The sequence below is a fragment of the Ambystoma mexicanum genome, chromosome 6q (assembly GCF_040938575.1).
Source record: "Ambystoma mexicanum isolate Mex_15411 chromosome 6q, UKY_AmexF1_1, whole genome shotgun sequence".
Lineage (NCBI taxonomy): Eukaryota > Metazoa > Chordata > Amphibia > Caudata > Ambystomatidae > Ambystoma > Ambystoma mexicanum.
In genome coordinates this window covers 1,375,370,503-1,375,396,441 of record NC_090937.1, presented here as the reverse complement: position 1 = coordinate 1,375,396,441, position 25,939 = coordinate 1,375,370,503, and the positions used below count along the sequence as shown (strand labels likewise).

At 44.1% G+C, this 25,939-nt stretch overlaps 1 protein-coding gene across 3 annotated transcripts in view; it reads right to left on the bottom strand.

Moving 5' to 3' along the window:
- The window catches only part of SORCS2 (sortilin related VPS10 domain containing receptor 2), a 2,879,055-nt gene that overhangs the window by 122,498 nt on the left and 2,730,618 nt on the right, over nt 1-25,939 (bottom strand). For all 3 annotated transcript variants that reach the window (XM_069632008.1, XM_069632006.1, XM_069632007.1), the window contains exon 20: nt 22,853-22,986. In XM_069632008.1, the coding sequence (XP_069488109.1) occupies nt 22,853-22,986 (134 nt within the window). The remainder of the gene's footprint in view (nt 1-22,852; nt 22,987-25,939) is intronic.

The following is a 25,939-nucleotide window of genomic DNA, read 5'->3' as shown; positions in this document are numbered from 1 at the left end:
GAGCCATGAAGAGTGTTGCCTAAGAATACAAGGAGGAAAAGGGAGTAAAAGTGGGCACCCGTGGCTGCAGTCTGATCAGCGTTAGAATGTAATATTATCTGTGTCCTACCTGACGCTGTGTTGGTGTCAGGAAAGTCATTGGGAGTCGGAGCTCCATTGGGCTCTGTGGTCGGAGTAGCAACGGTGACATCACTGGAGCAGAAAGGGAGTTGGTGCACTGAGCATTCGAATACGCTTGTCTCTGTCTCATGGTGCCAGAGCTCTGATGTTTGGAGTTCTACGGTGATGATGTGGCTGTTCCAGGAAGTTTTGGCGCATTTGAGTAAAGAACCCTAGAATGTGGGAGCGGCATCACGCGTTCGATGCTAATTAGCTTGCTGCAAGCTGTGTTCCGTGTTCCAACGTGTCATCCAGGAAGAAGGAGGGGGCGAGTAAGGAATACCTGGCCAGCCCGGCCATTTATGTTCGGGTGCACCCATGGTTAAAGTTCTATCAAAGTGGAACACAACATGTCTGCTACAAGTAGTGCAAAAGAATGTGGTCGCAAGGTGATGGGATCAAAAGTTTGCGATCATAACTAAAATCAATGGCATTAGTGATGCGGAGAGTGAAGTGCTGGCAGAGATGAGGTACTGTTTACACAGCGCTGAAGGGCAGGAATAGTCTCAGTTAGCGTGGGCTAGAAGGGATAACAGAAATGCCCAGCGCTAATGGCTAATTTGGTATTTTGAGTTCATGAAGATACTTTTCTGCAGAGATGAGGTACTATTTACACAGCGCTGCATGGAAGGAACAGCCTCCGTGTGGGCTAGAAGAGATAACAGAAGTACCCAGCACTAACGGTTTCAGAGGTAATTCTGTATTTTGAATTCATGAAGATGTTTTTTTTTTAAATTGTCAATCCAGGACACATGTTGGATGAAACAGAAAGGAAGGAGCAATGAACACTGTGTGCTGCATTATTTGAGTGTTTGTGTGTGAAGCATGCTCATCACTGGTTATGGTCCTATGATGACTGCGATAACAATGCAGGAAACTTGGTGCAGACGGCAGCATCTGGGAATGTGTTAGTGCATTGCTGGAGGTTTGATGTATTAATATTGATCTTAATAGGATTTACAGGCTAGAGGTGCAAGCAACCTATGGACTTTTCGATTATTAACTTCATAGAATTTGAACGCTGGGGTCTTTTAAATGCAACCAGCCATGGATTTCTAGGGAATGAACTTCATCGCCATTAAAAGTAAAGGGACTTTTAGGTTAAAATGTTGAGCGTTGAGAGTGTGGGCTAGTTTAACCTGTTTCGAGGAATTTTAGGTATAGAGCTGTTACACAGCTATGGACTTTTAGGTCATTGCCAAATATAAATAGGTAATTGTCTGAATATTTCAAGAGTGGGAAGTGTTCACTCATTGAGTAGAGTTTCAGTGAGGTATGTATGTTATGGTAGTGACTTCTCCGGTGTGAGGTGTGGTCATTGGTACTGAGCGATACCATGCTCATTGAATGAGCTATCAGTATGTTGAAGGGATGGGATCATCCCTTCCAGTGTTTGGGGAGGTCATGGGTACAAGGTGGCACCACGCTTTTTGAAGGCTGCATCTATATAGTTGGTGTATGGGACCACTATTTTGGTGCGTGGGGTGATCATTGGTACATGAGATGATGTGAGTATGGGACTACTCTTTCTGTGTGAGAGTGGTTGCCATGAGGTGACGTCAATCCCGTGTAGATGGGGGGCTAAGTATGCCTTCTGCTGTCTGAGTATGGTGGTGATGTCAATCCCGTGTAGATAGGGGGATAAGTATGCCTTCTTCTGTCTGAGTATGGTGGTGATGTCAATCCTGTGTAGATAGGGGGGTAAGTACGCCTTCCGCCATCTGAGAATGGTTTATGTATGGAGATTCAGCATGTGTAGAAAGGAAGGGATGCCTTCCGTCATGTTTCTTTTCTGAGTTGCGCCTCTCAAACAAAAAGGTGCACCGTGTGAGTGCTACTGTGTGTGTGTTTGTGATGTGTACATACCCGTGTGGATGTGTGTGATGGATGCTTGCATTGTGAAGAAAGGCAATGTATTGTGATGTGCCCTCTGTGATGGGTGAGATCTGGAAGGAAGGGAGATGTGTTGCATAATCCCTGGGATGGATGCAGGAACCTGGTGATGTATGAGAAAATGTTTGGTGTGTTAGTGAGAATGTTATGGTGTGAGTGAGAGAATGTTTGTAGCTAAGGTTCCAGCCTCGGGCAGTTGGAGAGCCCTCACCTGGGTTTGTTTTCACACAGTCATCTTAGTGTAATCTTGATGTAGCTGGAATAAAGTAACCTGCTCTAGCTGACCCGATGTGCCTGCAGACGTACATTACATCAATCGCATTGTTTTCGGTGCAATTACCGACGGCTGTATCAGCGTGTGGTATTTGCGCCGAAAATGCCCCATTGTGTCCAATGGCCCCAATGGCCAATGGCTAACGCTCAACCTGTGATCCGGCGCTAATAATGCTGGACTGGCTGGTGCTAATCCAATTACCGTTGGGCGGTATTACTGCTGGGATACCGCCCAGCTCGTGATGAGGCCCAATGACAGTTAATCAGGGATGTGGGGGCTTCTTCACTTAGAACGCATAAGGAAAGGTTTTATCCTTTGATGCATGTTAAAGCAAACTAATCTGATAGTTTGCAGGCATGAGTGAAAGGAGAACAGTTAATAATTAAACAAATATCAGAGGATTACAGCTCAGAATGCATAATACCCTTCTGCATTCAGTGCCACTTTTCATAATGCCTTGGCAAACATGTATTACCAATTTCAACAATCCTGCAGCAATGCATGTTTCCAGTTTCTACCATGCCATAGTACTGCCATATTAGCCAAGCTTCAACAATATTGCAGTATTGTCCAGTACCTACAATGCTGCAGTGAAAGACACATTTTTCCCAATATCAACAAATGAATGTGCGATTCATATGGTGCCATCTGCAAGCATACTAGCTTGGTGTCTGCCGTTCCGACACACACATGTCCCCAGTGTTAACAATGTGATATTAACACAATATTTAGCATATGCATGCCCCAGCACTATGCAGTGTCCACAATGCGGCCTCAATGCTCACATTTTTACCAGTGCCTTCAATGCTGAAGTATTGCACACATATTGCCCAGTGCCCACAATAAGTGATTAAAGAGTTAAGTGTTGCCCATTTAGAGCCCTCTGGTTTCCCGTTGCCAAGTGTGTCATGTTTTCCCCTCTTGTATTCTGGGTCTTGTAGTGTTTGTCTTTGCCATCTGAAATTTAGGAAAACTAAAAGTCCCAGAAATCTGAGCAAACATTGGACTGGAAGGCCTTCTCACGCCTGGCCATGAAAATCTTGAGAGTTCTGATTAACCCGCAGTAATGCACATACTTTGCCCAATATCTACATATAGGGAGGTTTACACACTAGCATTCTATGTTGCAGAAATTGTGGGGAACGAAAGAAACATCTTCGTGTAGTTTTAAATGTCTATTGTCCCATACAACTCATATTTCTTGCATGGACTTTCTATGCAGGGTTCGCGCACTGAAGGCAGATTCCCAAGGATCAGTATTCTGATCCTTAAGTAGCAGCTTGATACTATGCCCTATTTTATATAAATACATTTACATGGAGTCGCAGGGACCTGTTATACACAAAGTCACATGTTCGTACACATGCATGTGTATTCCTGTACATGTGCACCCATGTTTCTTTGTGAAGACAAAGTCCCATCCTGAGTAGAATTGTTCTCTCTCTCTTTCTTCCCCCTCCCCCACCTGTCTTCATCCCTCCCTTTCTCACTGGCAGATGGATGCAAACATATATGCTTGGGCAAACACACACTTGTCCATCCATACTCCTTCTGAGTGCCATGTCCTCTACCTATAGCCATTTGTGTTGCTAAATCTTGGTAAGGTTACCCTCAATTCGGCCAGGCCTACTTTACTGGCTGTTATGGAGCAGGGCTGCTTCCTCAGTCTAACATTTATTTTACTTTTAAAGCTTTACTGGTAAACACACCATTAATCGATAAAATATACAAAGAGAAAAACACAGTTAATAAAATAAATGTCATATATTATTATTGTTTTTATGGTTAAGTTGCTCAACCCATAGGAAGAGCACTTTTTGGGCGGCTTCTGACTTCACTCTTCACTAGACGAATCTTTACCAAACTTTCCAAAAAAAGTGTATGGCCCCTCAGTTTGGTGAGGTTTCATCCAGGGAGAGCAAAGGTACAGGGGGTCTCAAAATGTGTGGTTTTCCCCACAGAAGCAATGGAAACTAAAATGTGCTCATGCCTACAGACCAAACCGCTGGACGCATTTTCACCAAATTTGCACCAGGTGTGGCGGCTTGGTCCCAAAAGTGTGCTTTTGTAAATTTAGTGTACATCCGTCCAGTAGTTATTTTGAAAATGGGCAAAAAGTAGGTAAAAAAAATAGTGATATCTGGGTTCGGTTCGCGGACTCACTTCCTTGTTCGGGCTGTGGAAAGGCCTCTGATTGGTGCTGGAGGTGTTGTGAGGTCCATAGAATTCGGACGCGCCAGCTGATTGGATGGGGAAAAGCGCAAAGTGCGTCATATTTTTTTAAATGGCTGCCATGTTGGATTCGCGGACAGTGCCCGTAGTTCACAAGCACTACAGTTCAAACATATAAAAAACACAACATTGCACTTGTCAAACTAATGAAACATTCTCTGCGGGGGTGAGGAGTGATGTGGATGAGATGGGATTTGTCTATAAAAAGCAAAACAACATGCAGTTTTTCATCTCTGCAGTCCGTGAACAGTTCGGGACACCCCTGTGATGTTTGCGAACATCTCAGCTGTTCGGGGGCATCCATACATATTTTTGCATAACAGGGTTGGTGAAAAGCAATAGTTTGATGTCATATAACTTTGCCATCATTCAATGAAACTGCCTGAAATGATGTGATATCATTCTAGACATGTCCATGAATGGATCTACAAAGTTTAGTGCTATTTTGGCAAGAGGGAACCAAATTAGAGGGGGATCCCAAATTATTTGAAAGGCTTAGAAATGTGGTGCCATTTCACGAATCTGCACAAGGGTTTGCAAAAAGATTTAAGACCCAGATTTTAATGTTTTTGCAAACTTTTTTGGGATTTTGTGAAGAGGGGGGAATACAAGGGGGTTTTCAACATTTTTAGATGGCTTATAACTTTATTGCCGTTTGATGAATGAGCACAAAAGATTTTAGAAAGTTTATAGACCAAACTGTGAAGTTTTCTGCAAAGTCTGATTGGATTTTGTCAACTGGGAGCGAAGTTATATGACTATTTTATGTATGTACATTTTGAAAGTTGTGCAAGGAGCATTGGCAAGGACCTGAAAGCATGGTTTTGCAAAAGTGTCTGTGTTTTATTTTTTGAAAAGTGTCAATGTAGGTACAAAAAATATTGATATACCTTTGGAGACTGAGGTATAGCCGGTGGCCATGGGCACTGGCCAGATCATCTGAGCTATGACCACGAAAGACTAGCAATGGGCTTGAAGTGGGCATGGCTACCAGGGACTGGCTATGTGGTGACGTTTTCCAAAATCAGGATAGGTTTGAATGGGAAAATAAATTTTGCCTGTGGCTATAATTCTGTCGGGGCTACAACCCGAAGTGCTGTACAGGATTGCATCAACAGATCGCTGTGAATATTTCTGCATACACTCTGAGACAATGTTAATCAGCAGATAATCACCAAGCATGCCGAACCAGGTGCCCATGTGGTCATCAGGTCCCCCCTTGAAATCATTAAGCACCCTTATTTGTGACCATAGTGAGAAAGGATATTGGGATTGGATGCCGGACTCGTGGATGCAGCAATGACTGGCCCACAATCCACATGCCTTGAAACAACTGTAGAGAGTCGAATTACGTGTCGGATGACTTTCAACATAAACATAACATCAAGAATGGTTTTGAAGACTGCTTCATTTCGACAAAAGTTACTTATTGCATAGCCCAGTGCTGAGGTGAACAGGGCTCGCTCTCCTATTCGAAACCTAACACATGAAGAAGGAAAGGACCCTTCACAATAGAACCCCATCCCCAGCACCAGGGAATCTGTTTAAAGTACTAAATGAAGCGCAGTGATTTACCCATTCTATCGCTCTGCAATTACTTGATAATTGTGTACTCTGATTTGATTATTGGGGCATGCAGCATGGCTGATCCCTAGGTTCAGGAGTGGTGTGCCGCCAACGATCTCTGCCTTAATGCCAGTAAGACTGAGATTCTCCTCATCTGCACACCTGATCCCTCCTTTCCTGTCACTCTCTGGCCTCCCGCTCTTGGCCCACTTCCTGCTCCCACCTGCTAGGCTAAAAACCTTGGGGTCATCTTCGACTCCACACTCTCCTTCTCTCCTCACATCTCTGATGTCTCTAAAAAGTCACACTACCAGCTGCACCTCCTCAGAGGTTTTCTTCCTTTCCTCTCTTTCCCCCAGAAGCTCACTGTCTCCAGATCTCTGGTTCTCTCCAGGCTGGACTACTGCAACAGCCTCTTTCTAAATCTGCCTGCTTCTACTCTCCGCCCTCTACAACTCATCCAGAACAGGACTGCAAGACTTGTCCTTGGCCTCAAGCCCAGGGATCATATCGCTCCAGGACTGTAATCTCTTCACTGGCTCCCAGTCGCTGCGAGGATTAAGTTCAAAACCCTCTGCATTGTTCACAAGGCCTTCTGGGTCCTGGGGCCTCAATACCTCAACTCTCTCTTCCTAAATATCTTCCTTCTCGAGCTCCTCGCTCATCCGCCTCCAACTCCTTCAGGGTCAGTCGCTTCTCCAAGCAACAAATTGGTGGTAGATCTCTTTTCTCAGCTATGGCCGCCCACTGAAACAGCCTCCCTGCCTCTCTGAAACTTTAGAAAAACCATCACCGGTTCCGGAAGCACCTCAAAACCTTCCTTTTTACTTCTGCTTTCTCTCCTCCTCTCCCCTGCTGAATTCCTGGCTGAACTGTACTGGTTACCTGGCCACCCTCTGATCTCAGGTCCAGGTCCCCTCCCCCACCAGTTACACACATGCACTGCCTCCCTGGCAACCTCTGCACTTGGGGACTGTTTTCTGTATTCCTACAGTGCCCCACCAGCACTTGACACCCGAACTGCACTTACCCTTGCACTTGCCACCAGCTGGCCCTACTTCTCATATTGTTATTTTGTTCCCATGTACTGCACTGTCCCCACCCCCATCCCACTCTGCACTTTTCCTTTTCCCCCTTCCCCTGCACTTGCGCGATCTGAATGACACTTGTGTATAGGTGCGTTATAAAGGCCTTATCATATCATATGTCATAGGTTTGAATGGGTAGACATATTCCACTTGCAGTTACAGCTTGAAGTGCTGTACTGAATGACAACAAACCTGCGCAAGGAGCATCAGCAAGGACCTGAAAGCATGATTTTGCAAATCTATTTTGTGCTTTATTTTTCCAAAGTGTCCAAATGTATGCTCAAAAAATAGTGATATGAGTTTGGTGCATGGACAATGAGCTGCCACTCTGCAAGGACAAATGCCTACTCTGAGTTACTTATTGCGCATGCAGCATGGCCGAAGCTCTAGGTTGAAATGGGGAAGTGCAGAGTGCTGGACGGGATTGCGGCAAACGTGCCTGAGAAGCATCAACAAGGTCCTAAAAGGATGCTTTTGCAAATCTGTCCAGTGTTTTTTGTTTTTTGGAAAGTGTGAAGTAGTGATATAACTTTTCTGCCGTCGGCAGTGTCACACAAAATAGTGATATATGTTTTGTTACAACGACAATGGGCCTGTTCATTGGCAAGTAAGAATGCCTACTCTGATTTAAATGTGAGCACAAAATCTCCTTGAGGCTGTAGCCCAGAGTGCTGGGTGGGATTGCAACAAAGTTGTGCCAGGCGCATTAGCAAGGACGTGAAAGGATGATTTTAGAAATCTGTCCTGTGTTTTAATTTTTTTTTAAATTGTCGAAATGTAAGCACAACAAATAGTGATTTAACTGTTTTGACCTGGGCAGAGGGCCTGGCATTCGGCAAGAACAAATATCTGCTCTGATTTGCCTATTGGGGTATGCTTTGCTAATAATGACTCACATAAGTATGCGTTGCAAAAAATATGTTTGTTAGAGGAGGTTTAGAGTTGTTTCATATATGTTAAAAGAGGGATTTTTTAACTTATGTACAGTAATGTAAAATTATGAAACAGTTTCACTTATAAAAACGTATTCAGTTGACAGGAAAAACTTTGTTAAAGGGGCGTTAAGGTGAAGATGTACCCCACCCTTGGGACTCCTCTGCCCCAGCAGTTAGCTAGAGGCCTTCCACCTTGGCATCCATTGGCACTTCCCTCCTCAGTTCCTATGAACATTTGTACATGCGTACCGCCCCTTTTATTTATGCACAATGCATATGTGCATTTATAGGAACACTATGGCCCTCATTACGACCCAGGCGGTAAGTTACCGCTTGGGTCGTACCCTTACCACCATGGCGTAAACTACATTTACGCCATGGTGGTTGGCGGATTTACCGCCCCATTCCGAGGTGAGTGGGGCGGTAAATCCCCATTTCCCATTTTACCCTTCCCCATTCCCATTTTTGCCCCATAGGGCATAATGGGAATGGGGAAAGGCGCTAATTACGCCACCGTAAATTACGGTGGCGTAATTAGCACCAAGGTCCCTTTGCGGCATGGGTTTTAACGCCTGCAAAAAGCAGGCGTTAAAATCACCATCCCGCAAAGGGACCTTGGAATCAGGCGTTAAGGGTCGGCGCCGTTTACGGCGCCGTAAACCCCTTAACGCCTGGGTCCTAATGAGGGCCTATGTAGAAATGTTTGGTATAAGTATGGGAAATGTAGATGCAAAAGATTTGTAGAACATTGTTAAGTGGAAGTTGGGTGGAAGTTTAATATGTTGATAAGCTATATGTACAGTTATTTTAAGTGATTGGTGGATATAGGTTTGAATAGTTTAAAGCAGGCAATGAGGGAGTGTTACAAACATAACAGTAAAAAGATTCGAAGGGCTGTTTTGTGTGATGGTGTGCATGTGCAATACAGGTTTTCTAATAAGGCATGGGCTAGGCAACGGAATACAGAGACTATGGATAGTTATAAACGGCAATGTATTATGGTGTTTATTGTATACTAGAGAGAAGAATTTCAGCAGACAGAAATTTGTTTCTGTGCTTTTTTGTTTTTCTCTAGTATACAATTGTCCACTACTTCCATGAGCATAGTAGAACATGCTAATGGGAATGTTGGAGAATCCTATTGAATCTAACTACTTTACTGAAAAATGTAAAGTAGATGGAGTCTATAAGCTTATTTTTTAGTTCTATTTTTTAACTGTTAAAGGTGGTAGCTAAAGGAACCCTTTTTACGTTTTTTAAATGTATTTCTTTGCAGGAGGGTCCAGAAAGTAAGGTGGGGAGGGAAATGAGGGAAGGGGCACAAACAACACATATGGAGGAGTAGGTGGACAGGGGAAAATGTTGCACATGTGTTAAATCTAAACTAGAGGGCAGGGTTTCTCATGCTCCTTGATTACAACTTCAAAATCACTTCCGAATTGCTCCCCCCTAAGAGAGTGGTGTGTTGCAGTATATACAGAGTACTGTTGTTTTTGAAGGATATGGATCAACAGCCTCTTTTGTTTCTTGCAAAGTAGCTGGTGGGATTCTGTGTCCCAAAGAAGTAGGTTGTGTGGTTACAGCATTGGTTGAGGGAGAAGAGGTAGAGGAAGACAGCCTACTACTGCCTAAGAAAGGAACTGCCTTTCTGAGAGCATTGTTGTGGAAAAACGACCTACATGTTGCTTTAGCTCAAAAAGCCTTTTAATGACCTTGCAGCACTGGCCAACTACTGTCCCGTTGCTATCACACATTTTATTGGCTGAGTCAGGGAAAACATGACTAGCTCCCAACTCCTGACCTTTATTGGGAATATGACCTGTTGTACAAGCACCAGTATGGGTTCCAGATTATGAGCTGTACTCGGAAGGCTCCCCTCTTTAAGAGAGATGAACTTCTGCAGTCCCCTGATAACACCTGTCCAGCAATTCTCATCCTCATTTATCTATCTTCTACTTTTGACACTATCAAGCACACCACCCTTATTGACAATTTCAATTCGTGATTGCCAACAGGCCTTCAGTAGCTCCCCGCCAGACTGCCATGTGCCACTCTAATGGCCAGGCTTGGATTTTTGACAATAATCTTTTCCCAAATGCCGCTAAGACAGACGTCATCTCCTTAGGCTCTCCTACAACACTCTCCATACCTATTCTCTGCCCCCAACTATGGGCCACACTGCTACCATGGACTCTTAACTCTCCTTGCTAATATCGCCAACACATCTGAATATGTAGTGCTTCGCTGACCTTTTTGTTGTCGAGGTAACAGTCAACTATCCTCTATACCCACTCCGACGTTGTAAGGTGAGCAATATGCAGTTGGGCAGTAGATATTTAAGTAGGTTTCACTGTCTAAGACCTATTTATTAATGGTGTGGGTGGTCCCCTTTGTAGGACTCCACTTTTGAAACCAGAACCCACTTAGGTTTAGCAAAGCCTAAGAGAACGTCCCTTGGGAAATACATTATTGGGAGCCTTCATGTGAGTAATACAATTGTTTTTTCAATATAAATTTAACGGCTACTTAACATGATATTGAGCAATAGGGTACTTTTTATGTGGCACAGTACGCCCTTGATCTGGCACCAGTAAAGACACAAAATCCTGTCCCAGATAATACTAGGAGACAAGGCCATAACAGTATTGCTAGAGGTAAGACTATATCATAAGAGAATAGTAGTATTTAAATGAACACAACTTTTGTAAAGTTGTTTTCGTTTTTTACTGGATAAACAAGAGGATAGTTGACTGTTACCTCGGCAACAAAGAGGTCAGCGAAGCACTACATATTCAGATGTTCTGGCGATATTAACAAGGAGAGTAAAGAGTCCTGCCAAGGCACACTATATTAAGATGTACTATGAAACCTGTGTGGAAGGGTTCAACATGAAAGTCTAATTAAAAGACCAAGTTAAAAAATATTGTCTAATTACAGACACGTGTGTCATATTTTGTAGCCCTATTAGGGAAGTCTTCCAGGGAATCAGGGTGAAAGAATCAACCAGGGATAAATAATCCTTTAGTTGTTACACCTACGATGTTCTTATTGCCCCTGGTGATTGTCTGGCATTTAAGCAGAAAGGACAGTAATCTGTACAAGTTGGGTTAGCGCCACTAGTGTATTCATGAAGTTTAAGAAATCATTGTAAAGAAATATATACCCTTATTTGTGACATTGCATGTTGGGGCAGTGTTTGTTTTTATGGTTATCTACATATGTGAACATTTCTTGTTTGTGTTTTATGGATGTATTTTTATAATTTTGTATAAACATTGGAGTTGCAGTATCTCTTCTTATTGAATTGGATTAAAGAATGTAGGCATAGTTAGTGAATGGAGGGTCTGTTATTTTGTAAGACTCTCTAGATCCCCTGGGGTCTTGGAGGGTATTGACATTGGACACATATTGAGATACCTTCCTTTAATTGTAGAATCGACAGAAAATGTTGGAGAAATTTGCAATAGAAGGGACCATGCTCATACCTGAAGTCACTGCAGTGGCCCCCGCCCAACAGAGAGGGTTCCCAGTAGGGAAAGTGCCCCTGGAAGGAGGATACGTACCAATGCAGTATGCACCATAGTGGGGGATGCAACCACCGGGGGGCTATCCGTAAGGAGGCATGTAGCTACCCGTGGAAAATATCCACAAGGGACAGGGTACGCCCAACAAGGGAGAGGGCGAGCATATAGAGGAGTGGGGTACGAGTTCCCCTGACCATGTTTCATATGTGGGATGCAGGGGCATTTTGCATGTACCTGTCCCTTTGGGCAGCAAGCACAGGCATATCAAATAGCACAAAAGCAGTGCTCATTCATACCATAAGTGCAGTCTCAACAGACACAGCCCCACAAACACAAACACAACAGGGACCACCATACCTCCCGCTGGCAGAGCCAAAAACACCTGCAGGGCAGGTTTGGGGCCAGGGAACACCCCTGGCATGCTATCAGCATCTGTGTCGGCATACAATGGCGCTGGGACAGAATGTGGAGCCCCACTATGCTGGGGTCAGTGTTGTGAGGGAAATCCCTTCCGGTTCCTGCTGAACAAACCACCGCAATAGGAAAGCCCACAGGGAGTATGTGTGTCCTCCATCCTAGCAGTAACTGAAGACCCTGAAGAGGAATCTGAGGTAGCAGTGACGTTAGAACAGAGAGAGTTCTCTTTGATTTGATTTGAGGAATTTGTAGTGCGCTCGAAACTAACCAAACCGTATAATTGCGCAGATGACTTTAGCTAAAGGCGGATATCCAGAATTATAGTAGACCAACATTCCAACCAGGAGAGCAAAAAAAACCAAAAAACATTGCAATGGTCCAGGAAGAGCTAAACTTTATTTAAACAAAAACGTGTTCAAGGCCTTACAAGACTGCACAGGGAGTCCAGAATCCTGATTTCCCTGGGTAAACTGATTTCCCAGACACGCTATATTGAATTTGATGCAATCTTCAACAGAGAGCTAATGAAGTAAACGTTGTGAAGGTGAGACATTAGAGGTTTTATTTAGTTCACAAACCAGCCTAACCACTGCATTCTGCACCCTCTGCAGTCTACTGAGTTGCTTTTTTGGGATGCCCACCAATTAACTATTACAGGTGAGTGCACTCACCACCAGAGCATGATGTACTTCCAGGATATAGGATAGAGTTTTTGTGAAGAAGTCTCAGAGAGTAAAAAATTACTTTCACCCTGGCTCCAACTTGGCTTTTACAGCCCAGGTTATCCTGCCAGATGCAGCCAAGGCTTTATTAGAAAACTTAAGTTCTACTCCCAGTAATTTAGGAAGTGGCTGATTCTTTAGAGTGGCAGCGACATGCTCAGGACCAAACAGGATAAACTACGTCTTGGCTGCATTCAGTTGCAGTTGGTTAGAGGCCATTCATTCACTAATCTCCTGAAGGAAATCACTAATCTTGGTAATGGTTTCTTCGACCTTGTCAATTGTGATAAAAATCAGTGTGTCATCAGCAAAGGATTGGAAGCTCATTCCATGGCGTCTCAGAATTTCCATGACCAGTCGGAGATATAAATGAAAAAAGAGTGGCGACAACGATGACCCCTGTGGCACTCCGCATTCCACAATGCTAGGGTCTGACGGGAAAGCTCCCAATCTGACACATTTTTGACGTTTCTCTAAGAAGGATCTAAACCATCGAATGGCATGTTCAGAAACCTTCCCCACCATCCTCAGTCTCTCTAAAAGGATAGTGTGGTTAACCCTGTCAAAGGCGGCTGACAGGTCAATCATCACCAAAAGTGAAAGCTTGCCCTGATCAGCCAGCTTCAGAAGTTCCTCATAGACTGCCAACAGAGCTGGCTCCATCCCGAATTTCGGGCGGAACCCAGACTGTAAAGAGTCCAGAAAAACTTCCTCTTCAACAAATGTTTGCAATTGTTGAGAGACCACTTTCTCCAGTCTCTTCCCCGGGCTAACGGAATACCTGCAATGGGGCGATATTTCTGGAGAACCAGTGGATCTAAATTTCATTATTTTAGAAGAGGGGTTAATGTGGTGTATTTAAGTATGTCAGACACTGATCCTTGATCTAACAATTTGTTAACAAACGTGGTAAAAAAAGGGGCAATTTCATACACTTGGCCGCAACTGCTGGTAAAGGAAACAGGCAGTCATTTATTGGATTTAAACTTTTCATCATTGCACGTATGTCGTCCACAGTCACATGATGAAAGCTAAACTGTTTTACAGGATGAACTATTTGATTATGATCTCCAATATCTGAGTCTGTGCAGAGTTGTGCTGAGAGAAAAGGGATTGGATTCAAGGCTGCGATATTGCACATGATTGTAGCAATCTTATCCATGAAAAAGCTATTAAAGGCGTTAGACTGTGCCAATGATGGAGTAATGGAAAAATTATTACTAGTAGGATAGTGAAATTTAGAAATGATCGAAAAAAGCTGTCTTGAGTGATTTCCTGCTAAGTTCTTTATGAAGAAACTTTAATTTTGCCTCAAACAAAACCTTTTTGTAGATAGTAAGTGCTATTTTAGCTTTGGTATTATCTTCTGTATTATGTCTTTGCCAATTACGACTTGTCTGACTGACTTTTTTACGTAGTGGCATCAAGTCCTGTGTGAACCAGGGCTTCGAGATCTTTTTTGCATAGGTTTTTTTGGTGCAACCCTAGAGCATATATCTTACATGCATTTGCTTCCAGTAAGAAAGAAATCTGCACTGGAGAGTGTCATATCAAATGAAGACAGTGAGTTCAACACTTCTAATGCAGATATTTTATCCAAATCCTTGCGTCTCCACATTAAAACTCCTATATCCGATTTAAAATTTGGGAACTCTTTAATTCAGCTGCAAATTTAAATAATTGGAGAATGTGATCAGACCAATAAATCGGTATATTATCGAGAAATGATGTACAAATTCCTCTTACTATGATCGGATCAAGGCAATGACCCTTATTGTGCTTAGATATTATTCCCAAGTGCCTAAAGCCATGATTTTCCAAAATATTCCAAAGTTATAAAGAGCCTGGGTGGTTGCGATCATCCAACCACAGATTCCAGTCCCCCAGCAATAATATTTCAACATATTTACTGCCTACAGTGGTTAGAAATGAATCAAGACACTCTAAACATTCTTTATTTGGTACCGGGGGCCTGTAGCCCAGCATCCCGTGAGTGGCTTAATTAGGGGATAACTCAATAGTGAGTTGTCCCACTTCTGATTCACTTCCCCAATCAAGTGATTTAAGATGTGAGATATGCAATGCATCTTTATAAATAATAGCAATGCCTCGACCCGTTTGCCCACTCCATCTATATGTTGAATCAAGAAATTATCTGGTACTAGATTATGAAAGACTACATGTGACAGCTTTGATGCAGGAAGTGTTTTCAAGACGGGGAGTATGTGATGAAATAAGGTCGGACAATGGGCAACATTTTACAAATGACCTATTTAAGGAGGCTATGAACCTCCTTGTAATAAAGCACCACATTTTTCACAGTGTACCAGCCACATGAGAACGGACTGGTGGAGCATTTAAATGGCTTGCTTAAAGAACGCATAGCAAAGTATTGCCTCCCCTTACCGCTTTTTCACACTAAGCAACTCACCTGGCACAGATCCACATTTAACTCTGCATGAAATTGTTACTGGCAGGAGAATGCATGAACCTCTACCTCTTGCACATACAATTTTGGATGCTAACATGGTTTTGGGGGAAGAATTGCAAGTATATCTGACTGAACTCACTAAAGCACTGAAAAACATGTCCCGCCAGGTTCAACGAACAACAAGCCGGCTGGCCAGCGAAACAATATCCACAAGTGCACACAACAAGAAAGCTTTTCCACCGGGGATGACCCTCTATCCTGGTGACAAAGTATTTGTCCGCAACTTCGTGCAGAAGTGGCAACAACCAAGGTGTTTGCATCCTCACAAGGTGGTATTTGTGACACCTACAGCAGTGAATATTAAAGAAAGAAGAGCAGGGATTCACATTTCGGACATTCACGGAGACAACAGAGTCACCCCCCCTGGAGAGGAAGAGAGGGGAACAACTTGATGGGAAGTATTCACCAGCTCTCACTAACACTTTTTTTTCTGCTATAGGATTTTACAGGAGGCCCATAGAAGAAGAGAACAATAGATGTACGAACATTGGAGGGAATGGTTGGAAATGCAAAAAAGATGTGTCATTAATAGGGATAGGATTGTTTTGAATTGTTCTGTTCTGTCTCTTTCTCTTCTGGTTTCAATTGCCTAAAGAGAATGAAAAAAAATATACAACAAAAGAAGTGTATTTAGCGTAGAAACATTTTATGGCACAACTGGGTGGGTGAGGACACGGCATCCAGAAATGTTTGGTATGATGACATGAAACGTGTGGGATGAGAAAGGGCTAATGACACTTGCTATATGTGCTCTCTGATCCCACATGTTACATGGACACCAAAACAATACTCAGAGCATGTTTCAGGGACTAATGGAAGAGGTTCACTGGATAGATGAAGGGAAAGAAGTATACTTCTTATGTATACGTAAGAAGTATATTTTTTCTCGCCTTTTCTATTGTTCTTCTCTCTCCTTAGGTCTCCCCGCTTCCCATCTTGCCCACCTCAAAACCCTTTACCACTCCACCATCCGCACCCTCAGTCTTCTCTCCCCTCATGACTCCATTTCCAAATCCCTTTCTCACTTAGGTTGGCTTCCTTTCCACTCCCCACTTAAATTCCACTTCCTTTGTCTTGTCTTTAAATCACTTCACAACCTTGCTCCTCCTTACCTCTCCTCTCTTCTCTCTTTCTACATCCCCGCTCGCTTGCTTCATTCCGCTGATCTCTTCTTATTCTCAGTTTCCCCACCCCCTTGTGCCTCCTCTCGTTTCTGCTCTTTTCAGCTCCTTGTCCCCTTACACTGGAACACCCTACCTTTTTCTATCTGCTCCTCCCTTACCTATTCCTCCTTCCGCTCCTCATTGAAATCTCTCCTTCTTCATTCCCCTCCCTGACTTCCTTCCCCCTCTCACCCTTCTCTCCCTCCCTCAAGTACCCTTCCTTTTGTTCTCTTTATCTTTTCCCTTCTCTTTGAAATTTTCCTACTCTTCACTTTACTCACTACTTTCTCTCCCTCTTCCCTCTTTCCCCAACCCCTTCCTCTCCATTCCCCCCTTTTTTATGTAAATTGTTCTACATGCCAAATTTCTGGTTTGATTCATGTTTACTGTTATTGCTTCTACTGTTCCATGTTTAATGTGTTCTTGTTGTTAACTGTGAAGCGCCTTGGATTAATGCGCTATATAAAACAATAAATACAAATACAAATATGCTGATAATTATATACCGCTAGAGAGCATGTCCAAAAAAGAAGCCACAAGGCATATAATACTGGAATATATCACAGGGTGGGCACAGAGGGGAGAGCAGTTGCTCACACCCCACAGTAGGGTGTATTGTATACATTCTACAGGGAATGATATACCATGTTGCCACAGCAGACTCCTGATGAGAATATGGGGTTCGGGGTTTCACGATGGAAAAAGGGAACAGGACTGTGTCGCCCAGATGGGTTAGTAGAATTTGAGGAAGGGATGGTGAGAAAAATAAAGGACATTTGTCTGGCAGTTTGGGATATGCATATACATGCTTTGACCTAGATAGAGGAGAGACATCATCCAGTAAATACAAACCTGCTTACACAAACAAAGAGGAAAACCGCAGTAAGGTGAATACTGGCTGTGGGAAGACAATGAGCATTCTGGCACTGAGTGAGCATGTGTTATTGTTATTTTGCATTTAAATAGCGCCTTATATACCATTGGTATGGTCTGAAGGCGCTGGTAGGTTGAACGCCCTTGGAAACCAAAGTCCTGGTCAGTATAGAGAGTAGAGAGAGTCAAAAGGTGCGTGTGAGCACCGAGTATGTGTGCATATGTGTGCAGCTCGCGCGGTTTCGGTGTGATAGCTGCTTCTTAGTCATAGGTGTGGTGGTTGAGAGATCAGGAGTATGTGTTCGTTCTGGCAGGATTTATCCAGACCGGATGTGGCTGCGTTAGGCCTGGGGAGAACGCCTGGCTGGGGGTGAGTAACCAGCAGTGTTTACTTAGAGTGATGTGGAGTGGGCGGCAGATGTTGGTATGAGAACAGTTATACCGAATGGTGTCATAGTATCCTTGTGTTCTAGTTGAGTGATGATGTAAAGGAGAGAGTAAGCATGGTGATGTGTTATGATGGGTTGTATGGTCTTTTGAACGTTCTCTCCATTCCAAACCATACAATATACGTCACACAGTCCGTTCCATGCACTCCCATCCACTCCATGCATCCCAGTCTGTTCCATACACTCTGGTCCGTTCCATGCACTCAGCCATTCCGGCTCGTCCCTCGAGCTCGAGTTCACTCCACGCCGTCCAGTTGGCCCCACGCATGTACTCTTGTCTGCCCCACGCATGTACTCTTGTTGGCCCCACACATGTACTCTTGTCGGCCCCACGCATGTATTCTTGTCTGCGTCACACATGCATTCCTGTTTGTCCCACGCATGCACTTCTGTCTGCTTCATGCAAGCATTCCTGTCTACGGCATAGGACAGGCAGGAATACCCCACGCATTCTGCAGCTCTACGTATTCATTCATTCATGTACTCATCAGTATTGGGCGCAGTCTGTGCTTGTTTGTACTACGATCTTGTCCGCTCTACGCAACACGTCCGTCTATTCTGGCACTCATTCGTTCCGGCATTCATCTGATTTTATGTCCTCGCATGCACTAAGCGTTCACCTGTTTTACGCACTCATCCCCTCTACGCACTCATCCCCTCTACGCGCTCATCCCCTCTACGCACTCATCCCCTCTACGCACTCAACCCCTATATGCACTCACCCCCTCTACCCACTCATCCCCTCTACGCACTCACCCCCTCTACGCGTTCATCCCCTCCACATATTTGTCCGTCTACACACTTTTCTGCTCCCCGCACTCGTGCTCTACACGCATTCAACAACAATATCCTGTTCCATATATTCATCTCTACACTCATCATGTGGATGAAGAGCATATGCCCACTTGTCTCCAAATTGGAGTGGCGGTATGTGCCCTCGTCACGCTCCACAGCCCTGCTTTGGTTGTGCTTCAAGCAGATTTGTTACCATTCAATGTCCTCCCTGCATTTCGACAAAAGCATATGAAGAAATAGCAAAGGGTACTTGGAGGACAGGAGAGAACGATGGCCCGAAAGAAAAGAAGCAGCAATTCCATATCAGAGGAATCCTCAAAAAGCCTGGATGACATTCCACACCACTTCAGGCTATTCAGCAAAGCATTTGTCTTTTTTGCCTCACTGCTACTTCTAGCAAATGCAACTGAGAAAGGACTCAATGCAGTAAAGGAGGAACTTGGGAGCACTTCAAAACTACTTTGTTATGGACATGATGACAGTCATGGAGGGCGGAGTCTGCCACAAAATAGGCATCAGTTGCTGTACAGCAAAACCCCCAAATGATGCCACCAATGGGACACTCATGGAGGACGTCGAGGAGATACGCACCCTACACTAAAGAATGACCAAAGAGACAAATGATACTACACCTGACAGTTGGTTGGACTCGTGTTTGCCTGGGTACTGCCTAACTGGCGGAGATGTTCAAGATAACTGTGCCCATGCTCATCTTGATACTCGTTGCCTTCCGTGCAGGACAGTTCATTCTAAAAAACTTAATTGCAGTAGGAAAAGAGTTCAGTATATAATGGCTGCTATTTAGGGGGAAAGGAGGGTAACAAAAAAGAGGTTCAGCACCCTGGAATGAATGATGGTGAAGATAAAGTACAGGTGGTCTTTGCAGTACTATCACTGTATGTGGAAGTTTATGATGCCTTAGATGGCGGGATTGCCTGGTAGTAGGTTCCACCTTAGATGAGTAAGAAGAAGAGGGAGGGTACATGGACAGGGTAACAAGGCTATGGATGCCCAAAACAGTGAGCAAGGAAATGGTGGTAAAGAATGTGCCGATCGGGGAATGCAGTGAAGGTGCTGATTCAGTACCATCCACGGGGTGCACCTACCAGCCGCAGGAATGCCTGGAGGTTAGAGGGGCATCCCAGACAGGATTTAATTCACAGCTGTAATAAAGGTGTCTAGGGCATACATGCAGCTCAAGAAGCTAGGGACAAGACTGGAGTGGGGGTGCTCAATGGGGGTCCTGAGGGGCTCTGAGTGAGTGGGACAGGAGTGCAAATATGGTGGCATAACACAAGTGTTGTCACTGCACCACTAATGTTAGTTGAGAACTACAGGTAAGAGGATTACACAGACAGGCCTTACATGACAAGTCACATTAAAAAATATTGTGTGAACGCTCTGAGGCAGCAGGCTGCGGGAAGAGCGTTGCAGCTCCCAGGAGACAACAGTCAGGGAATGGATCCAGCTGATACCAACAAGGTCGGCGACCAAGGCTCATGGGCGCTCACAGAGACCAGGGGGAATTAAATTCACATAAATATATTCAGGAAGGCACACACACACAAACAGCACGATCAGCGGTTTCAAATTGCTCACCTTGCAGGTGGGCTGGGAAGAAGGATGTGGGATGATGGTATGCTCTGGGAAGAACCAATCAGGAAGTAGGTTTTGATGCTCCCTAAAGACAATTATATTGTGTCCTTGATGATGTCCATGAGGCCCCTCATTGGCCTGATGCCGTGTGAATATCTCTCTTCCCACCAGCTCAGGATTTCTCGTGTTTTTCCTATGTGTGCTGACCAATGGAAGACGAATATAGTTCAGGAGGTCAGCACTATTACATATTACACATTGCAATGAACTCATGGGGTGGAGCGAAAAGGAATGTGGCGCCACAGGGGAGGTGATGAACAAGGGGGGAGTCAAGACTGTTTTCCTCCAATCATTTTCCACTAACATATGTTCAGCTATAGGGGACTGACGTGCTCCAGCCAATCAGCTTAGTAGAATGTTCAATAACTCGCAACACTATTGGCGACTGTTTCTCACTATACAAATAATTTTCTAACTGTATAAAAGAATCCGAACGCGGTGGGTGGTTTTGTCGGCTCTCATCATTCAGTCCTGTTCCACTATACTGTTTGATTAGTGCTTGCGCAGCTGTAATAAACAGCTTTACTTCGTTCCTGGTGAACGCTCCTTTTTTAGATTACTTTTGTACTTTACTGACTACGTGCTCTTAGAGGACCCCTGATACAAGATCATGGAGCAGAACCATCAGAGATGGTGGGCTTGTCTTTGAAACATTCTGCAAACCTCTGTCAGAGATGTTGAAAGCCTCTTCATTTCAAGGAACACTCCGACCTTTAGGCAGCATCTGCTTTTTGCCATCCCCTCTGTTGCGGATTGCCTGTCCCACATTCCTTTGGGGGACGCCAGTGGCTGTAAATTCACCCTCGTACCCAGTGCTTACTTTGTGGAGTGTTTGCCAGGGCCCAGCTCTGGCACTTATTTCTGAGCCCGAGCACTTATTGTCTCAGACTCAGTTCAATTGTGATGTAGTGTTTTGGCAACTTTATTATTTTAACTGTCAGTCACCTAAGACACACCTATGAAATCAGATCAAAATGTTAATGATTGCGTTTAAAGGCACATTTTAACATTTGACTCATAAGCAATTGACCCAGATCAAGGCACAGCAAACATGTTATTTTATGTTATGTTGATTGGAATTTGCAAATCCACATCTGCCATAGTCAGTATATCCAGCAACCCCAGTGAGCCAGTGGGAGTAGCAGCTTTAATCCCAGGCCTATTTGCACTGAGGGGAATAGCCATGGGTGGTGGCAACAGTGAGTTGGAAGTCACCCGTCCCGATGTGCTATGGGTGTGCTAGAAAATATTTCAACCCTGGCACTAATTCTTTCACAAATTAAGCACTGCCGGTACCTTCCCACTCCTAAGGCCTCAATCTTACCTACCTCACTAGAGTGCATCTGTTTGCTTATTCCCAGTATCTGTACATTCTGCTCTTTGCACTTCTCCAGGGAGTGTCCTGGATCTTGGCTCTTCTGGACTGGAGAACTGTAGAGGTGATGTCGTCTGTAGGTCTAATTATTGATCCATTAGAAGGCTCTTTACAAAAAAATAGCTTGTGCCATTTTTTTCCTGCCAGTTTGGGGTGATAGAATCGTTCAGGTACTTGCCGGGTTATTGCCACTTGTTCATCGGAAGCCTAGATTTCAATTTTTGAAACACCACAATTAAGGAGTGTGGTAAACCAATTAATTGTAATACCCTATCCAAGCTTTGCATATACTCTTTGCTTTTCTTGCGTCTGTCCATAATGGCGTATTTGATCATATTGTATTATTAAAAAGAAGTAAAAACAAAAAATGTATCTTCTCCATATTTATTATATTATAATGTAAAAAAGAATGTAGAGATTGTGACTTGTCAGGATTACTCTATTTCCTGATTAGCACAACACAATAGTGATAACAAAAGCTTGACTGCAGGTCCCTGGAACTTGGGGAAGTACCCCTAGTTTAGGATGTGTTTATGCCTGACACTGACAAAAAAAGAAACTGTCCTAAAGTCACTTAACACATTTGGCAATTACCATTAAAATGAAAAGGTTAACACTTCCAACAAGAACAATCAGCCATTATATCATCTGTGATATTCTAGGCACGTACACAAAGTTGTAGTGTCCATAAAGGGACCAGAAGTTGCAGATCACCCAACGCATACGTCATGATAGCCGAGTTTAAATCTACCCAAAAGAACTAAAGGCTTTAACTATTACCACAGCAATTAAAAACAACTGCAAAGAATGTCTCCTCTAATCTAAAATCAGCTCAGCGTACCTTACCGTAATCTACGTCTCGACCAGTCCTATGCCACTGAGTAATCATAACATATGTTCTCAACGGTACTGCCATGAGGCAAACATGCAGTAACTAGCCCTATATATAAAAACAAATTTTATTATATGAAACGAGACAGCAAATATCACCTGATTGGGGTAAGTGAACTCCTTCTCAACGTGATTAAATTACACTCCTAAAAAGAGTCATGGATATAATATAATTTATCACATTTTAACCATAACACACGCAGACATGTTATTTGGTGGTACTGGGAGAGAGTCAAACACGCCTTTTGCTAAATTGTATCAAATACTTGTGACCAAGCAGCGAGCACATTGTTTTCCACTTGTTTCTGGTTTAGTCTTTACACCTGTGTTCTTCGTTTTTCATGCCTACCTGAAGATTACTGCCAATCCACCAATAGAAGACGGTTAGGTTCGAGTTGTGCGGCTGGATGACAGCTGTCAGGTTCACTTCTTGGTTTCGACCAATGACAGGGACCACTTCAAGATGCAGAGCCTGCAATGGAGCTGGAAATGTTTCCAAATGTCATGAATCAAGGACTGATCGCAATCTTTAAATCAATAAAATAAGTGTTGCTTCTTGTTTAAATTAAATGGGTTTTACATTTTGCAAATGGTATGAGCTTAGTCATCAAAATGAACTTTTTTTCTCATCATGCATTGTGATTTGCAATTGGTTCAGCTACATAACACTACTCTAAAAATGTGTAATTTTTCAGATGTTTTTCACAATTGTAACACCCAGTTGGGGGGGACTCAGAAAGGATCCCTGGCGTGTGAAGCCACGTCAGAGAGTCTGAAATGTGAAAAAAACGAAAAAACAAGCACCCCTTTACCAGAAAAGAAAAGAATGTTGCCAGCACGAGCGGAGCACCTAGGACAACGGAAAAACCATGCAACAGGTTGGAGGTGCTCCGCTCTGCGTTCTGACACCGCTGTGGTCTGTGTCTTTATATTAGCACTGATTAGCAGGTGAGTGCCTATAAGCATTGCTGCCCCCCAGATGGCCTCATAAACTGCCACAGGGCCCAGGCACATCTAATTACTGTTGCTCCCCATAGCGCCCAATGTGTGCTTAGCCCTTCTGGGCTTGATATAATCAAAGGGGCCAACCCCCTGTCTGGACTCCCTGGGACACACCTGGCAGATATGGCCCAGTCTGAGAAGTGCTGTGAGAGTCTCCCCACGCTGCCTCTGAGTGCTGGGCTGCATCTGACAAACACATCCCAGCTCATTTCAAGACTTTGGAGGTTCCCATACTGTTGCCGCTGCTGCCTGTCAATGCTGCTGCCTATAGCTGCCTGCTGTTGCCACTGCTGTCGGTCACTGCTGCTGCCTTTAGCTGCCTGCTGCTATCATCTGCTGCCATTATCTGCCCCAAAAGCCATCACAGAGGAGCGCAGGAAGACAGAAAAAGATCAAGCTGTTGCCGCTGCTGCCTGTCACTGCTGCTGCCTATAGCTGCCTGCTGTTGCCGCTGCTGTCTGTCACTACTGCTGCCTTTAGCTGCCTGCTGCTGGCAACTGCTACCATCATCTGCCCCAAAAGCCATCACAGAGGAGCGCAGGAAGACAGAAAAAGATCAAGAGAGCAGCAGCCAGAGACCTTGAGACAGCTCTGGGCAGGTTGTCTTGCAAGCAAGGTCTTTTTAAATAGTTTTTTTAAATACAGTGCACTGTATAGACGTTGTATATATTTTTTAAGACATTGGGCCTCAATCTGAGTCCGACGGTAACCTTGCCGGTGCTACCGGCGGGTTGCTGCCGGACTCGAAATAATTTACCGGCGTCTGACTTCCTGGTGCCACTGAGAGATTACAATGCAGGAAGTCAGCCGCCGGTAAATTGTAGGTCCCCATTCCCATAGGAGTCTGGGCAGGTGCTTCCGTGATGGTCTGCCTACCATGGCCGCTGTGCCCGGCAGGGTCAGACCTGTTGGGCCCGGTGGATCCGGCAGGCAGACCTGTAGTATGCCAGTCCGGAAACAACAGTGGCGGTAAGCTTACTGGCATCATTGTTTCCAGAGTGGCATACTTGTAATGAGCCCCATTTTATATTTTGACAGGACTCTTTTTATATTTTTGTGTATTTCTTTGGCAACGCAGCTGCTAGGTTTAGTGTAATCTGTATGTAATGTTTTTTACTATGCCCCTTTTGTTAAAAAAAAAAAAAACTCTCAAAACCCTGCTGGTATACTGGAAAAATATATAAGAAAGCTTAAAACAACTAAAAAGAACCGTACACCAGCACACCTTTTCTCTGCCTCTCATTTTTTGCTCCAGTTGCTCTAACCTTGTGTTTTCTCCTTAGGGGTATTTGGGGAACCTACCTGCAATAATCTCTCGATTTTCCCTACCCTTCCCTTCTTCCTATTGGAAGTACACCAGGGTGATCTCGAACCCAGGAGAGTGGGGTTTGGAGACAGGTAAGAGGCGGGTCAAGTTATAGGTGAAGAGTTAAGCTGTATACTGTTTGCCTGCCTATACCCGTCTCCCTATAAGGTGCATTGGAAAATCACCCTGCTACACAATGGCATTTAATTTTTGTGTATGTGCACAGCAATTGACATGTTCTGAGCAGTCCAGCAAGCTACATAACAAGGTAAATGTAACCTTTCCGAGCAGGAGTTCGTGAAGATGGTCATCAGAAGTGATATTTTGAAATTACAGCCAAAGCAATAACACCAAAATGGAACCATTGTTTTGGAACGATTCAAGCTATGATTTCCTGCCCATTCAATCCAGTATGCAATAACTTGTTCTTTCAGAGGCTCAGCAGGATCCCCTGACCAAGTGCGTGACTAGTGCATATTGGATGCTGAATTGTGGGACGGACAGAAAGGGCTAGCCTGGGCATGAGCCATACCCACAAAGTTGTGTGTGCTTGAACTGGTGGATTGTCTCTTATTTTGATTTATTTTTTATTTTATTGTTTAAAGCACAGACCTAGCTTGAGAACAGCGAGCGCTGTACTGAGGGTGGGTAGCCAGTATTTGGACAGGCATCTTTTAACAGTAGCGCAGTACTGTGAGATCTGCGCATAGGTATGTGCATCCATTAGAATTAGCCCTTGTTCAGGTGCTGTTGAAAGAGGTATGTTTTGAGAGATTTGCGAAATTGGAGAATTGTGAGTGCCTTCCGAGGTGACACAAGGATCGAGTTCCAGAGGGTGGGTGCATGACAAGAGAAGGATTGTTTCCAGGTCCTCTCTTTGTGGATGAGTGTTGCTTCAAGCCGGTTGGTCAATTTGCTGCACGAGGAGCGTGTGCCGCCAGATAAGTGGACCTTAGCCACCAAGTACGCTGGTCTGCTACCCGTGACTGCTTTGTGGATGACACATGCAGTCTTGAACAGTTTCCTGGCTTGGAGTGTAAGCCAATGTAGTTCTTGAAAGATGGGGTTAATTCAGTTACCATTCAGTGCTTCCATCATAAGATGTGCTGCCATATGGTGGAATGTTTT